This window comes from Paramisgurnus dabryanus, chromosome 20, assembly GCF_030506205.2.
Source record: "Paramisgurnus dabryanus chromosome 20, PD_genome_1.1, whole genome shotgun sequence".
NCBI lineage: Eukaryota > Metazoa > Chordata > Actinopteri > Cypriniformes > Cobitidae > Paramisgurnus > Paramisgurnus dabryanus.
Window position 1 is genome coordinate 12,668,649 of NC_133356.1, and position 17,530 is coordinate 12,686,178.

Below are 17,530 nucleotides of genomic sequence, written 5' to 3' on the forward strand. Positions count from 1 at the left end.
GTATTGGTTACCCAACAGACTTTCTGTTAGATAAAATGACATCCTTACCAAAACCTAACTCTAAAAAAAAAGATAGTCGTGGCACTGACACCATTCACAAAATGGTGAAAATATGTGACAATGACATGGAAAAATATTTCTTGACTATTTCATGCAATTTGTGGGATCAGGTTTTTTAGTGCGCACCAGAGTGCAGCTGTTCTGTTCACACCGACCCAAACAAACCGTACTTGGTGTAGTTGAAACGCTTTAGCTATGAATATGATTTGTTTTAAAAAAATTATCTACTCTAGAAGGACTCTGTTGTTATTGATTCTTTGAAGAAGTCCACCGGAAGTTAAGTTGGGGCCACAAAAGCCACTTTTAATATGATGTTGCCACTGAAGCCTGTCGTGTGATATTTTCCCTCAGAAATAATTAGGTCAATTTTTCACGAAAAATGCATGACCAACAAAAATAAATAAATGGAAATTTATGTTATTGGCATCAATAAAAAGATATATAATGATTGGTGTGGAACCAATCTCATTTCTGTATCACATATTGCAGAAAAGTTATGGAGCATAATCGCACAAAATAAATTATTCTGATGTAATTTTGACCTAAAGTGTACCGGAGCCAGTTAACACTGAAAAATTGATTTTACTTTATATTCATTTTATACAATTATGGTAAAAATGTAGCTGCTTTATTTCTGAGGCTTTTATTTGTAGAGAAGTGTAATTTGGAGCATATGTCCTGTAGTTCTAGTCCAAATCCTACAGGGGGCGCAGTTTCTCTGTGATACGGGCTTAAGGCCATCAATCCTCGAGAAGCGGGGGAAGCAATTAATTAACTGTTTTAAGTACAGTATTTTAGTTTTTATTTTGTGTTTATGTGTTATCTATTTCTTAACAAGCCATGGCTGTGATGTATGAATCAACTTTCTACTTGACGGAAAATAAGCGAAATGCTGTAAGTAAATCCAATTAGGAAAATCCACAACCATCGATTTGTTTCAAAGTGGGAGTTTGTCTTCGTGATTTTTTTGTTTTGCACAGAAAAGTTGATAAATAGAAAAGGAAACACCGGGGAATATAAAAGAGGGTTGGGGTGAAAGAAAGAGAGAGAGAGAGAGAGAGAGAGAGAGAGAGAGAGAGAGAGAGAGAGAGAGAGAGAGAGAGAGAGAGAGAGAGAGAGAGAGAGAGAGAGAGAGAGAGAGAGAGAGAGAGAGAGAGAGAGAGAGAGAGAGATATGGGTGCGCAGAGAGGAGGGGAAGACCTGTTACTTACTGCTGTGCCAACTGCGCGCGTTCACAAGCGCACATAAATATTCTCTGCTCGAATCAAAATACCAACATCCTGATTCTTACTTTTATGAGGTTTGCAAGAAAATGCTTTTATTTCATTTATTAGTATTTTGAAGTGAACGAGCGTCCTCTTTTGACACAAAGGGCACTTGCGTCTCCATGCGCCTTATTTCATAACGCTCCTAACGCCATTAAAACGCCTTTTAAATGTTTTGAGGATTGTACCGCGAGCATGTGGACGTTACCGAGGACCCGGTTCGCACACTGTAACGGTTCGTCGAGCAGTGATGAGAAAGAAATTGCCGTTAATATCGGCGGCGTGCGCCTGGTGTTGTGCGGGGATCTCTTGAACCGTTATCCGGAGAGCAGGCTCGCCGAACTTGTGAACATTTCAACCCGGAGTTTTGATGTGATTTCCGCACTTTGTGATGACTACGACCCAGGGAAAAGAGAATTTTACTTCGACAGAGATCCAGACTCGTTTAAATGCATCGTTGAAGTGTACTACTTTGGTGAGATCCATATGAAGCGAGGTATTTGCCCTATTTGTTTCATCAAAGAAATGGAGTTTTGGAAGATTGACTTAAGCTATTTGGATGAATGCTGCAAGAGCAACTTGAGTGAGAAGGAGGAAGAGCTGGCAGAGATTGCTGACAAGGTGAAAATGATTTTGGATGATATGGACTGTGACCCTGTTGTGAGCCGCACGGAGAGGTGGCAGAAGTTCATCTGGAAGCTCATGGAGAAACCCGAGTCATCGCTTCCCGCGCGCGTAATTGCAGTTATGTCCTTCCTCTTCATCCTAGTGTCATCGGTCGTTATGTGTCTCGGGACATTGCCGGACCTTCAGGTGGAAGACTCAGAAGGGAATCGAGTTGAACACCCGACCCTGGACGCTATTGAAACGGCATGCATCGGCTGGTTCACGGTGGAATACGCGCTGCGCTTCGCGTCCTCCCCTAACAAGGTGCGCTTCGCTCTCTCCTTCATGAATATTATAGACTTCATGGCCATCTTGCCGTTTTACGTCGTGCTGATTCTCACATACCTGGGCACGGCCATGATGGAGCTGGCCAATGTGCAACAGGCGGTACAGGCGCTGCGCATCATGCGCATTGCGCGCATCTTCAAGCTAGCGCGCCATTCATCTGGCTTGCAAACTCTTACTTACGCACTAAAACGAAGCTTTAAGGAGTTGGGTTTGCTTCTTATGTATATGGGTGTGGGCATATTTGTGTTTTCAGCCCTCGGGTACACAATGGAGCAGAGTCACCCAGAGACGCTCTTTAGAAGCATCCCACAATCCTTCTGGTGGGCCATCATCACCATGACCACCGTCGGTTATGGGGATATATACCCAAAGACCACCCTGGGCAGGTGCAACGCGGCCATCAGCTTTCTGTGCGGTGTGATCGCCATAGCGCTGCCCATACACCCCATCATCAACAACTTTGTCATTTATTACAACAAGCAGAGAGTGCTAGAGACCGCTGCCAAGCACGAGCTTGAACTCATGGAGCTGCGCGCGCTCGAGCTCGCCATGAAGAGCGCCTCGCGCAGGTCTGACGCGCCCAGGAGAGCGTGGGAGGGTGCCATGCGCGCGTCGCGTAGCGATACATACATTCCGCTTCTTTCGGGAGTGCACAGAACTGAGAAGGAGGCCGTGAAGAAGAAAAACTCTACCTAAGACAAGCACAGAAAAAAGAACTCGAAAAGCACTTTATAGGTTTTACAAGAAATTGTGTTTTTATGTTTATTGTGCGCTCTTAACTGCTGTGCTCGTCCAAAGAGTGTGACTTTCAACCTGCTTGTTGTTTTTACTGACTGAACGCAATTTCATTGAAAAATCTCTTTAAAGTGTTAATTTAGTCTTTAATAAAATAAAATGCATGATAAACCTGACACGTGTATATTTTTGGTTGCCAGGTAGCAACTGTCTAAATGTTCACTTTCACATTTTAACAATCAAAATTTTTATAACAATTTATAATCTTGTAAATAGACACACAATATTTTCTTACTTTACTTCTTTTTGCTTCTTTGGGGCTTAAAGAAGAGAGGCAGGTGAGGTCAGGTGCAGAGCTACAGGTGAGTCTTGTTTTCCAAACTCCCTATCTATCTATCTATCTATCTATCTATCTATCTATCTATCTATCTATCTATCTATCTATCTATCTATCTATCTATCTATCTATCTATCTATCTATCGTTAAAGGTTTACTCCCCACACACTATTTTACTTTCAATCTTTTTAACTATCTTCACATCTTTTAAATTCTGTTTCATGTTATTATGGACGCAGTATTCCAGGACAGAGATAAAAACAAATGACTCACAGAAATTCTATGGAGAGCTATTGGGGGTCTAAGAATAGGAGCATCAGGATAATGTGGGCTGGTGTCAGTCATATGAACTAATACAGAGGGAATCGGTGTCTGGTTTTTATAGCGAGTCATTTGAACATGTCTGCACAGTGGGGTTTCTCACACACACCCTCGAAACGCTCAGACAAGATTGCGGCCCTGGCACCTGAAAGCATGGTGAGAGAGCTCTGTTTATATTCACAACATGAGGAATATGGGTATGCATCTGTGTGGGTCTGTGTGAACTGTTTAGGGTATTTTTAATATATTAAATATTTAAGTTTATATGGAATATTGTTAATGCAAGTTGGAAAGTTCTTTAGTGCCAAACTGATTAGGCCTCACATTTAATAAAAAAATTACTCTGTAGTATTATTTCAACAGTTTGCCACACACAGGCCCCTGTGTACAGCATACATCTGATTCTGAGCTCACCTGTTTTTGCTGTCATCTGCCTGGGTGTTTTATCAGTAAGCCAATCAGCTATCTCAGACATCACCATGGGAACATAAAGGACTATGGTTTATAAAAAATAAGTTTAAAGTAAAAAGTAAAAATCTAAATATTACAAAAACCAAAAATGTTGGGTCAAATATAAACATTTTCTGTGTTTATTCAAACCAAAGGCTGGATTCGTCCCTTTTGGACCCAAAGTGGGTTGAAAACACCCCAGCATTTTTTTATTTTATTTGCTAATGGTCAAAATTTTAATATAAATTGTTTTAATAGTCTGTTTTTTTTTTCTGGAATACAAAACAAAATATCATATGCACAAAGCCTGTGCATTATACATTTGACTGTGTAAAGCCTTAAATGCCATATGAAACTAGCAATACATGTTTTTTTGCTGCTGTGAAACATTTTGCATTGTGGAAAGTGCTATAAAATATGATTTACGTTGAAATATATGTATGTATCTCTGTGGGTCTATGTGTGGGTTGCATGTCTGAGCTGTGCATTGGACTGTGAGATTGAGTGACAGTGTTTCTTGTGCTGTAATCCCTGCAGACATAAGAACATTAACACTTCTTTCGTCCTCATAGAAAGTGCATGCATGCTTTATATTTAAAGATTTCATCTTCCAGTTAATGCAAACATGATTACAGCTGCTCCCCTTGTTACAGTATATTAAAGTGTGTGTGCCTGCATGTGGTCAACATCCCTCCATTCCTCTTTGAGTGCACACATGAGAAAAACATGAAAATGCATTTGCGTGTGTGTTTAAAGAGAGCAGCTGGGAGCACTTTGCAATAGATTCACTGAATGTGTGAGTTTACGTGTAACAAACCTTTACCGACCAAGTGTTGGCTATTTTACAATCTATACAAATGGCTATATTTATTTGGATTTTTTTAATTGTTGGACAATTTTGCTCATACTGAATTGGTAGTTGATATATTTAATAATACACCTGTAAATTAATAAATTTATTCAGTTCAGTTATATATTAAGTTACACCAGATTGCATCGAATGCTTAATGCAGAAGGTGTTTTTGAAGGCTGTGATTGAATGGTGCCCTGCCGAAATCTTAATCTTAAATTCCCTCCATCATTTAATTAATTGTCATAGCTAAACAAATCCTAACCATACCACTTGCATTTTAATCATTCCTGTCTGTACTTTCCACTCCTGGAAGCATTACTGTACCTGCCATTATGAAGCTTAAGTGTTTGCTGACATTTAAACATCCCCAATTTTGTGCACTCAAGCACTTAATGGCTTTTAATAGGTAGCTATAAATAAAACTCAGTGTTTCATGTGGATTTAGTTTTGGATTTATGCTGAATAAAATGTAAAAAAAAACCCCCACCAACATAGAGGTTATCTAATCTAGTTTTTGGTATAAAATTTGTAGATTAAAATTTTGTCCGTTTTGTGAGATAATGAAACGTTTTGCAAGTTTCTCTTTTTTTATTTATTTGTATAATTCTTCATAATTCTTACCGTTTCAAAAATTTACAGCAAAGCATGTTTTTATGTTACAGAAATAGTAATCAGAGGGGACTGGCCACACTGTTATGTATGAAGTAACCAATGTCCATATTGCAGAAATAACAGTTTTAATAATACCAACCTATCCTCCAACCCAAATGACTGTTTAGGTGGTTTGTCCATTTCCCCAAATACATCCCACGGATGTGTTACTAAATTAGCGCCTCTACCGGCAGCAAGTGAAACCTTTGCCACAGTCATCAAGAAATTATATATTGGGGTATAATTTAGCAATGATTACATGTACTATTGAGATATGATGCATTATGTATTCATGTATGCAGAAACAATGAACATGTTAAAGCAATGATAACATGATGTGATCATAATTACAATATATGGAAAATCTAGCTCTTTTGTGTCTTAAATATAGGGTTTAGTGTAATCTCTCAACAAGTGTTGGGCCGCTTGAAATCTTCATAAAAGTCTGGATCCAAACTGGATCTGGTATAATCTAAAACATCCTTCTTAAAGTCTGCGTGTTAAAATGTTAAAAATGATATTATATTAAATCCATGATTTACTCACCTCCAAGCTGTCCGAGATGCATATGTTCATCATTTTAGACGAACATATTTTCAGTTATTTTAGAAAATGTCTTAGATTCAGTTAATCAAATGTAAAGTTACGGGGTCCACTTTTTCAAGTCCAAAAAATGTGCATCCATCCTTCACAAAATAAATTCAAACGGCTCCACAATGATAAACAAAGGCCTTCTGAGGGTAATCCGCGCTGTTTTGTTGTAGAAATATCCATATTTAAAACTTTATAAACTAAAATAACTAGCTTCCGGTAACGACGCCATCATAGACTCCTCTGTATTCAGGAGAGAGTATCAGCGTAGTGTACGCACTTTTCTTAGTGACATATGACAAATCCGTAGGGCAGGGGCACAGAGCAGCAAAACAGAACCCTCCATAAACTGCATACGCTCTGCTCTCATCTTGAATGCGGACACCACCAAGATGGCGCCATTACCAGAAGCTAGTTATTTTCAATTGTTTTCAGTGGAAGCAGAGCGCTTTAAAAAAAAGCCAGCAGCTGGCGTTTTTTTTTGCGCTGAAAGTTGGCACTCTGTGGTTTTTCCGAAAATATTAAAATTTGGGTGAAAAGCTCAGCTCGTCAGTGTCAGTTGTCACACAGCCGTCCAATCACAGTGGAGGAGGGGCGGGATAAACATCACAACATCCAACCGGCGTTCATAAACAAAGCAAACGCATCACAGCAACCAAAGCGCTCAGCTGAAAAAAGCTGTGAGTCGGCGTCTGCCTGGCGTTTTCAGCTGCGTTTAAAAGCTTTGGTGTGCACACTCCCTTAAACTGTTCACACAGACCCGCAGATGCCTTTTTTAACATTATGTTAAAAAGGGACGAAGCCAGCATTTAGGTTAAATTAACCCAGAAAATGTTTATACTTTTTCTTAACAATGAGTTAAAACAACCCAGCATAGGTTAAATTACAGCCCATCAGTTTGGGTTTGTTCCTTTTTGACCCAATGGAAATAACATTATAGAGTGTATGAACTGATCCACACAGAAATCCTTTAAAAATCCCTTAACATGCAGGAATAAAATGGTATAGAGTGAAAAACCAAATTGTATTTTTGGGTTTCTTTACGCTTCCTGTAAGTGCCATAAGTATTTCCTTTGGGAATGTAAGGTTAGTGTGATCAGACTATACAACGCGCCTTTGCCCCAAAGGTGTCATTCTAGCACAGCTGGGCGTTTGCTTTTATGTGATTAAGATTTTTTCACTGAATGCGCAATTGTAGGAATGTGTGTCTGATTGTTTGTGTTCATTTGTAATTGGTGATGGTTATTCTGGTAGCTGTCGCCAGCACACGCCTACGGTTCTGCTGCTCATTAGGGTTCTACCAGCAAAAAAATAATTAGACCAACACTCCAGCAATTCCAGTTCGAGATCATTACTCAAACACAGAGCAGTCCTTCACACAGACAGAACAACGTGACCTTTAACTTCAAAGAGCGCCAGAGAGAAAGCAGTAATAATAATAATAATTTTAATATGGAAATAATTGCTCGGCCACATTTTGCCCATAAAGGAAATAAGTAGATAAATGAAGAGATGCATGGATGGATTAAAATCATCCTAGTTTGCCTAATTCATTTTTCTTTAGTTTGTGCAAAAGATACCACACAGAGGCATTATGGGTACCATCTTTATTCTCTTCAAGGGTGTTAAGGCTGATTCTGTTTGAAGGAATGGTTCAGATGGGTTTGAATTGTGTGCCACAGAGATCTAATGCATGTTAGATGGCAAGATAGATGGGAGTGTGTGTGTGGGCTATGAGAGGAAAAACAAGCAGGAGATTTAACTCATGGATTTATCGTCTGAGGACAAATAGATAGATAATAATGTTAGTAGTTATAACGGGCCACCATTCGTCAAACTTTTATGACCCCCTCCCCCACCCCGCTGACAGGTCGTGTTTTATGACCCTTTGACAGGGGGGCGGGCCCATCAATCAAAATCTGTACAAGTTGTCAACTTTAGACAGAAAGTATTTAATGGTTTTATTGCCGGTCATTTAGAGTGATTGTTTTTCCTGAGTGTGTTTTATGTCACGCGTATGCTGTTATGTTTAATGACGGCTCGTGTTTCGACATTTGCTGTTTATTGACATTTGATGTCAGATCTCAACCATCCTCCCTCCTGTGCTCGCCCCGTGCGCTTCTCAATACTGACTGTCACACCGCGGGTGTGTTGTTGAATCTAAAGTTTTGCAACAGCATAAGTTTATTTAAAGGCAATCACGAAATATATATATATATATATATATATATATATATATATATATATATATATATATTAGATGTACCTGGCTACGCTTAAAGCCGATATTTTCTATCGAACTAGTCTATTTTCTGTTCAGACACAAAGTTTTCTGATGATGATATTATGTCAGTGTGTGTTTGTGTGGGGTTCGTGTGATGTAATCTTTGAAAGTTTATGACCGAACTTTTATTGGGGAGCGACAAGAGATCTCCCGGACTCAGGTTGGATGGAGCAGAACTGTTATACTCAAGTCTATTGGTATGTATGTGTTTCGCTGTGTTCGTTCCAGTATTTTGTCTGATTTATTTAAAAACTAAAAATTCGATCTCTGGTATTGCAGCGAAATTGTCTAAACTGGTATTAACTATTCCTGGTAAATCGCGGTGAAGAGTGGAATGAACAAAAAAGTCAGACCGAGACTAGAACCACCAGCAGCGTAACACGGAAATCTTGGAACAAAGAGACACCGAGTGGTTCGTGTTGTCCGGTGTGTATTTATTTAATCATGTTACAATAGATTTAAACAAACTGGTTTGTTTTAATATTTTCTAATAACATGTGTTATCTGTTTTAAAGGTTTGGATATCAGCGGTAAAGCGAACGTTGTGTGTACTATTGCAAAATATATAGCGGATCTCCACGGTACGTTTATATTGTATAAGAAAAAAGTTTTAATTGTTTTATTTAGATATTTGTCCTAATAACTTGTTTTTATCTGTTTACAGGTTAGGATACAGACCACAACGCTTTGGACGTATCTTTAAAAAAGAGAAAAATCAGAGACTTTTTGGATTTGTCTGGGGGACATTTTAAACATTTTGTGACAAATTGGATTTAAAACATTTCGGATATTGGATACCTAGTTTGATATGTCCACAGAGATTGTTTAAGACGTTTTCACCTCATTTTAGGGTTTATTTTTAATTAAAGGCTTCTTAAAACATGTATGAAAATGTGTATATTATACAATGAGTCTTATATTGTCTGCTCTGACAAAAATAAATTATTATTTTAGATTTTAGGTCAAATGACTGCGTGTGTTTTATGTCAAGCGTATGCTGTTATGTTTAATGACGGCTCGTGTGTGACAGCTCGTGTTTTGGCATTCGATGTCAGCACTCACCCCTCCTCCCTACTGTCTCACAAGCCATGCATTCATTCACAGGGGTACGTGTTGTAAAGCGAGTAAAGATTTCTAAAACCCATTACGGGGGTCAAAAAAGTAAATGTTTATTTTAGATTTAGACAAATCATGAACAATGCTATAATTAAAACTTTTGTTTGTAACATCACAAGTTATTTAATTAAATATTCCATATACGGGTATAGTTTAAGCAAAGACCTGAGTCATTACTACAATCTTTAGACGATAGTCTAAACTAAATAAAATTTTAAACGGTTTCAGGAACTCTGTGAACCTTTTCATAACCTGCTCTATAGTTTCACGAGTATTAAAGATCCGGCGGAGCCTGACAAAGCGCCGGGTGTGTGTTCATATATGCCGTTTTAAAATAACCTTAATAAAATGTAATTTTGTCCACTATGGCAAAATAGGGGTTTTATTTTAGATTTAGGGGATTCTTTAACCAAGGATCTGATTAACACATGCACCGATGGTGTCAGAGAACTTGTATCTGACGTTAATAAACTTTTTAAATGTTTTTAAGACGTCTTAACCACATTTTAGGGTTTATTTTTAATTAAAGTATTCTTAAAACATGTGTGAATATGCGCATATTATACAAAGAGTCTTATATTGTCTGCTCTGACAAAAACATAAATTATTATTTTAGATTTTAGGACAAATGTCTGCGTGTATCTTATAAATACAACTTGATAATACGTTTGTTTTGTCAAGAGACTTTTTAAAGTCACACAAGAATAAAATATTTTAGTTGTAACTGGTTACCCTTAAATGTACTATTATCTATTTAACTATAAGCTATATTTTTCTGATAAGCCTTAAACAGAAGCTGCTCTGTGAGCGTCTGGGTGTTTGAGATAATTCACATTAGGGGGCTGCTTGTAAACTAATGTCTTTTAAAACTGCCGTGGTAATGTGTAATATGATAACTCTGTCAAAAAGTAAAAGGTTTATTTTAGATCACAACCTATTTTATGGCAAACAATGCAGTATCTAAAAGTTTGTAACAACACAATTTTATTTAATGAAATATTCAGCATGGGTATAGCACTGTGCCAAAACCACCGGGGTCCGCCAATAACACATTCTTTAGATTAAGGCTTTTTATTTTTAACTAAATAAAATCTTAATCTTTTCATGCACAATATTCTGTTCACACCATTAGATTGCGGTCCTGCGCTTACAATAGAGAACATAAGCGGATGCGTGTTCATATCCATACGTTAAGAAACTTTTTTAAACGATTAAAGACATTGTCAATTCATCTTCTGGGGTTTGTTTTTAAAAAATGACACCTTAAAATCAACTGTGAATATGTGTTTATTACACAATAAAATGTAATTCTGTCCGCACCGTTATAATAAGGGTTTTATTTTAGATTTGGGACTTTCTTTAACCAAATGCGTGTACCAAAGTTGTCAGAAAACGTAGGCTGATGCTCTCTTATATATGGTGTTAAGACCCTTTTAAACGTTTTAAGATATTTCACACCCTCTTCTGGGTTGAATTCATTAAAGTCATCTAACATCCACATGTGTACATGTGTATTTACGATAAATGTAACACGGTAGGCATTGTCAAAATAAAAGGTTTCTTGAACATGTTATTCCAGCGTGTGTTTCTCGTCTTGCGAATGTTCGACATATTTATTGATGTGGAAAAAAGTTTGTTGTTTTGGACGATCAGTTTCAGTCTCTCTCTATCACAATCCGTTAGCAACCAGCAGACAACCCCAGCTGTCTGAACAGCGATGATGTTCAGCGGACCGTATAGCCTACTGTTTCTAAAAATCTGTGTTGGTAAAATAAGTGTAATTCACCCCACCCATTGACAATAACTAAATGGGTTATTTAAGATTTTAGATAGAGCACCAGAGCCTATTTTTTTATTGCCAAACACGGGGGATCTAATAGTTTGTAACAGTACAAAATTATTTAATGAAATATTCAGTACGTTTATATTTAAGCAATGAATTGTACCAAAACCTCCATAGGTCTACTATTCTTTAGACATAAGTCTATTTATTTTAAACTAAATAAAAGCTGATTCGCATCACGAGATCTGTGAAGCATTTCAAGCAGAGGGTTCTGTTCAAGCCATTAAAGATCGGGGCTCCGGCGTTCACAATAGAATATACGCAGATCCGTGCATATATCGGCCATTAAGAAACTTTTAAACGATTAAAGACATTTTCATCTCATATTCTGGGTCTGTTTTAATATCATGACACCTTAAAACCAATTGTGAATATGTGTTTATTACACAATAAATGTAATACTGAGAGCTATGGCTATATAAAGTTATTTTAGGCATATCATTATCTCATACTAATAAGATAATGATTAAAGCATGTTATTGCATAGCGCAATAAACACATGCACTCACATATCTATGGTTTTAAAAACAAAACTTTTTAATGTTTAAGACATTTGGACCCCATTTCCTGGTTTTTTGTCCGCTGTGGATACCAACCTCTATGTGTTTATTATACAACAAATGCAATTCTGTCAGCATTTCTAGTTTTAGAACGCCTCTGATTTAAACATGCGGGTTTTTAAAATGAAACGGCCATGTGACTTTTATGACAAAAGCTATTCGATCTTAATTTTTTGTTTTAACATCCAAAAGTTTTTATACACATTCCATAATTAAACATCTAGGTGTGTATGAGTAAGTTTATATCTAATGTCACACGAGCGGTACCAAGTCGCGCTTGTGTCTGTGTGTGTGTGTGCATCCAGTCTGTTTTTGTGGGGGCGTGTTTATGAGCCCGTGTCTTTGCAAGGTGTGTGTGTGTGGGTGTGTGTGTGTGTTTGCATGGGGGTCTATGATGTCTCTGTTTGTTACTAAAACTTTGATATTAAGTCTGTGTCCTCATTGACAATAAGTAAGGGTTTTTAGATGCAGGCTTCATTACACAGATACTGATTAAATCATGTTATCCATTATTTGCGATTTAAAGAAACTTAAAAGGTTTAAGACATTTTATCTCACATTGTGGTGTTGTTTTTAATTAATGTAACCTTAAACCCCCTCTGTTATCCATTTAGGGAACAATAAAATGTTAGCAAATATTATTTATCAAAGTTGACGATGTTATAAGCCAGGATGTCACTAACGTGACAACAAACATTTTCTTTAAAGACAAAACATCTAACAAAATTGCCAAGGCTTACAGAGACACACTAGACTTTTTTTTTTTTTGTTGTGTGTGTGTGTGTGTGTGTGTGTGTGTGTGTGTGTGTGTGTGTGTGTGTGTGTGTGTGTGTGTGTGTATGGTTTTTGTTAAACATGATTGTGTGCTACCATTAAACTATCTATATCAACAACACCAGATAGGATGTACCTCTACATAACAGTAAAATCATGTACATATATTAATTAGGTAAACCTTAACACTTATTTAAAAAATAAAAATATACTATTCGAACATCCTAACCTGATATAGGATAGATTAGGTTTTAAGGTCAACCAGTGTGTATAGCTTTACGACTTACAGCACAAAACACCCCTCAATGACAGGAGCAATGACAAGATCTTTATGATGTGGAGCAGACCATTGTTTTTTCTTCGCTAGCGTCAACTAATGTCTGAGATTTTGTAATTTCATCAGATGGTCTTACGTGTGTATTTCTTAAACAAACATGTTGCGTTTCAATCTTAGGCAGAGTTCATACGTTTGTTTTTCATAAGTTGTTCATAGTTTTTCTACGCTAGTGTCAACTTATGTCTGAGATTTTTGTAAATTCAACAGATGTTGCTTACTTGTGTATTTTCTTAAACAAACTTTTCTTTTCAATCTTAGGTAGTCATCATACTTTTCGGCTCTACATACATTTGTTCAAAGTTTCTCGTAGCTAGTGTCAACTCATGTCTGAGATTTGTAAATTCATCAGATGGTCTTACGTGTGTATTTCTTAAACAAACATGTTGCGTTTCAATCTTAGGCAGAGTTCATACGTTTGTTTTTCATAAGTTGTTCATAGTTTTTCTACGCTAGTGTCAACTTATGTCTGAGATTTTTGTAAATTCAACAGATGTTGCTTACTTGTGTATTTTCTTAAACAAACTTTTCTTTTCAATCTTAGGTAGTCATCATACTTTTCGGCTCTACATACATTTGTTCAAAGTTTCTCGTAGCTAGTGTCAACTCATGTCTGAGATTTGTAAATTCATCAGATGTTCTTACATGTGTATTTTCTGAAACAAACTTTTCTTTTCAATCTTAGACAGTCTTCATACGTTTGTCTTTCGATAAGTTGCTCATAGTTTTTATGTGGTAGTGTCAACTAATGACAGAGATTTTGTAAACTCATCAGATGTTCATAGTTGTGTCTGTACAGACAATATTATACTTATAACAGTCGTCTTGTTTTCTTTTGTACGTGACAACATATATCTGTGATTGTTTTATGAACACAGATGGTTTCATTTCTGTAGTTTATGTAACACTTTGTCAAACTCTTAAAAGTAGTACTAACTGTTTAAAACAACAATGCAAAGTGTTTTAGATTCACTTGATAAAACTTTTACATCATAACAAACTAGGATAGCAATATGTTTGAATCTGTAACAGGTGATACCACCATTAGCGTGATGTACATAACAAAGTCTGCAAATAATAAAGTTTGATTAGGTTTTTATTTAGTAAACCTTTTAACATAAAGTGTAGAGTCTATTGTATGTAACAACAAAGATGCGATGAAACAACGCAAAACAAGAGAGGATGCGTTTGTTAAACCACATATAAATTAAGATGCATACATCTACAAATGGGGACAATGTTTTTAATCTAATGGTCCCGAATTTAAAGGCTATACGGCCAAAGTATTTCAAACATTGCCCCCATTTGTAGATGTATGCATCTTAATTTATATGTGGTTTAACAAACGCATCCTCTCTTGTTTTGCGTTGTTTCATCGCATCTTTGTTGTTACATACAATAGACTCTACACTTTATGTTAAAAGGTTTACTAAATAAAAACCTAATCAAACTTTATTATTTGCAGACTTTGTTATGTACATCACGCTAATGGTGGTATCACCTGTTACAGATTCAAACATATTGCTATCCTAGTTTGTTATGATGTAAAAGTTTTATCAAGTGAATCTAAAACACTTTGCATTGTTGTTTTAAACAGTTAGTACTACTTTTAAGAGTTTGACAAAGTGTTACATAAACTACAGAAATGAAACCATCTGTGTTCATAAAACAATCACAGATATATGTTGTCACGTACAAAAGAAAACAAGACGACTGTTATAAGTATAATATTGTCTGTACAGACACAACTATGAACATCTGATGAGTTTACAAAATCTCTGTCATTAGTTGACACTACCACATAAAAACTATGAGCAACTTATCGAAAGACAAACGTATGAAGACTGTCTAAGATTGAAAAGAAAAGTTTGTTTCAGAAAATACACATGTAAGAACATCTGATGAATTTACAAATCTCAGACATGAGTTGACACTAGCTACGAGAAACTTTGAACAAATGTATGTAGAGCCGAAAAGTATGATGACTACCTAAGATTGAAAAGAAAAGTTTGTTTAAGAAAATACACAAGTAAGCAACATCTGTTGAATTTACAAAAATCTCAGACATAAGTTGACACTAGCGTAGAAAAACTATGAACAACTTATGAAAAACAAACGTATGAACTCTGCCTAAGATTGAAACGCAACATGTTTGTTTAAGAAATACACACGTAAGACCATCTGATGAAATTACAAAATCTCAGACATTAGTTGACGCTAGCGAAGAAAAAACTTTGATCATGTGTTTGAGGTGACAAAGATGTGTATCCTAACTAAGTTTGGAAAAACAGAAAAATGATTGTTTAAGAAAATATACACGTAAGAAACCTCTGATGAATTTACAAAATCTCAGACATTAGTTGACGCTAGCGAAGAAAAAACTTTGATCATGTGTTTGAGGCGACAAAGGGTTGTATCCTAACTAAGTTTGGAAAAACAGAAAAATGTTTGTTTAAGAAAATATACACGTAAGAAACATCTGATGAATTTACAAAATCTCAGACATAAGTTGACACTACCACATAAAAACTATGAACAACTTATCGAAAGACAAACCTATGAAAGCTGTCTAAGATTGAAAAGAAAAGTTTGTTTCAGAAAAAATACGCGAAACTAGGAACATCAGTAACAAACCATAGGTGAAATATAATTTCATGTTTGCTTATTATGCAATGATAGATGTTAACCTAAGTTGAACCTATCCCTCAGACAAAACAATGGTCTGCTCCACATCATAAAGATCCTGTCATTGCTCCTGTCATTGAGGGGTGTTTTGTGCTGTAAGTCGTAAAGCTATACACACTGGTTGACCTTAAAACCTAATCTATCCTATATCAGGTTAGGATGTTCGAATAGTATATTTTTATTTTTTAAATAAGTGTTAAGGTTTACCTAATTAATATATGTACATGATTTTACTGTTATGTAGAGGTACATCCTATCTGGTGTTGTTGATATAGATAGTTTAATGGTAGCACACAATCATGTTTAACAAAAACCATACACACACACACACACACACACACACACACACACACACACACACACACAACAAAAAAAAAAAAAGTCTAGTGTGTCTCTGTAAGCCTTGGCAATTTTGTTAGATGTTTTGTCTTTAAAGAAAATGTTTGTTGTCACGTTAGTGACATCCTGGCTTATAACATCGTCAACTTTGATAAATAATATTTGCTAACATTTTATTGTTCCCTAAATGGATAACAGAGGGGGTTTAAGGTTACATTAATTAAAAACAACACCACAATGTGAGATAAAATGTCTTAAACCTTTTAAGTTTCTTTAAATCGCAAATAATGGATAACATGATTTAATCAGTATCTGTGTAATGAAGCCTGCATCTAAAAACCCTTACTTATTGTCAATGAGGACACAGACTTAATATCAAAGTTTTAGTAACAAACAGAGACATCATAGACCCCCATGCAAACACACACACACACCCACACACACACACCTTGCAAAGACACGGGCTCATAAACACGCCCCCACAAAAACAGACTGGATGCACACACACACACAGACACAAGCGCGACTTGGTACCGCTCGTGTGACATTAGATATAAACTTACTCATACACACCTAGATGTTTAATTATGGAATGTGTATAAAAACTTTTGGATGTTAAAACAAAAAATTAAGATCGAATAGCTTTTGTCATAAAAGTCACATGGCCGTTTCATTTTAAAAACCCGCATGTTTAAATCAGAGGCGTTCTAAAACTAGAAATGCTGACAGAATTGCATTTGTTGTATAATAAACACATAGAGGTTGGTATCCACAGCGGACAAAAAACCAGGAAATGGGGTCCAAATGTCTTAAACATTAAAAAGTTTTGTTTTTAAAACCATAGATATGTGAGTGCATGTGTTTATTGCGCTATGCAATAACATGCTTTAATCATTATCTTATTAGTATGAGATAATGATATGCCTAAAATAACTTTATATAGCCATAGCTCTCAGTATTACATTTATTGTGTAATAAACACATATTCACAATTGGTTTTAAGGTGTCATGATATTAAAACAGACCCAGAATATGAGATGAAAATGTCTTTAATCGTTTAAAAGTTTCTTAATGGCCGATATATGCACGGATCTGCGTATATTCTATTGTGAACGCCGGAGCCCCGATCTTTAATGGCTTGAACAGAACCCTCTGCTTGAAATGCTTCACAGATCTCGTGATGCGAATCAGCTTTTATTTAGTTTAAAATAAATAGACTTATGTCTAAAGAATAGTAGACCTATGGAGGTTTTGGTACAATTCATTGCTTAAATATAAACGTACTGAATATTTCATTAAATAATTTTGTACTGTTACAAACTATTAGATCCCCCGTGTTTGGCAATAAAAAAATAGGCTCTGGTGCTCTATCTAAAAT

General features: G+C 36.2%; 1 protein-coding gene and 1 long non-coding RNA gene across 5 annotated transcripts in view; both read left to right on the forward strand.

Annotated features, from left to right (window-relative positions):
- Positions 1-1,255: 1,255 nt before the first annotated feature.
- kcnf1b (potassium voltage-gated channel, subfamily F, member 1b) overlaps positions 1,256-17,530 on the forward strand; it is a 46,921-nt gene continuing 30,646 nt past the window's right edge. For 2 of the 3 annotated variants that reach the window (XR_010547007.1, XR_010547008.2), the window contains exons 1-2: positions 1,256-3,014; positions 3,342-3,376. Coding sequence is in view for 1 of the 3 variants with exons in the window: in XM_065296477.1 (XP_065152549.1) it covers positions 1,521-2,975 (1,455 nt within the window). In the remaining 2 variants the exon portion in view is untranslated. Of the gene's footprint in view, positions 3,015-3,341; positions 3,894-17,530 lie in introns of those variants that run through there. The other variant, XM_065296477.1, reaches the window with a different exon arrangement.
- LOC135787559 (uncharacterized) lies at positions 8,490-9,461 on the forward strand. 2 transcript variants are annotated; one of them, XR_010547103.2, is made up of 4 exons: positions 8,490-8,698; positions 8,781-8,927; positions 9,017-9,082; positions 9,166-9,461. It is a non-coding gene; the product is annotated as an uncharacterized lncRNA (long non-coding RNA). The 2 variants fall into 2 exon arrangements; XR_010547102.2 differs by having other exon boundaries at positions 8,490-8,927.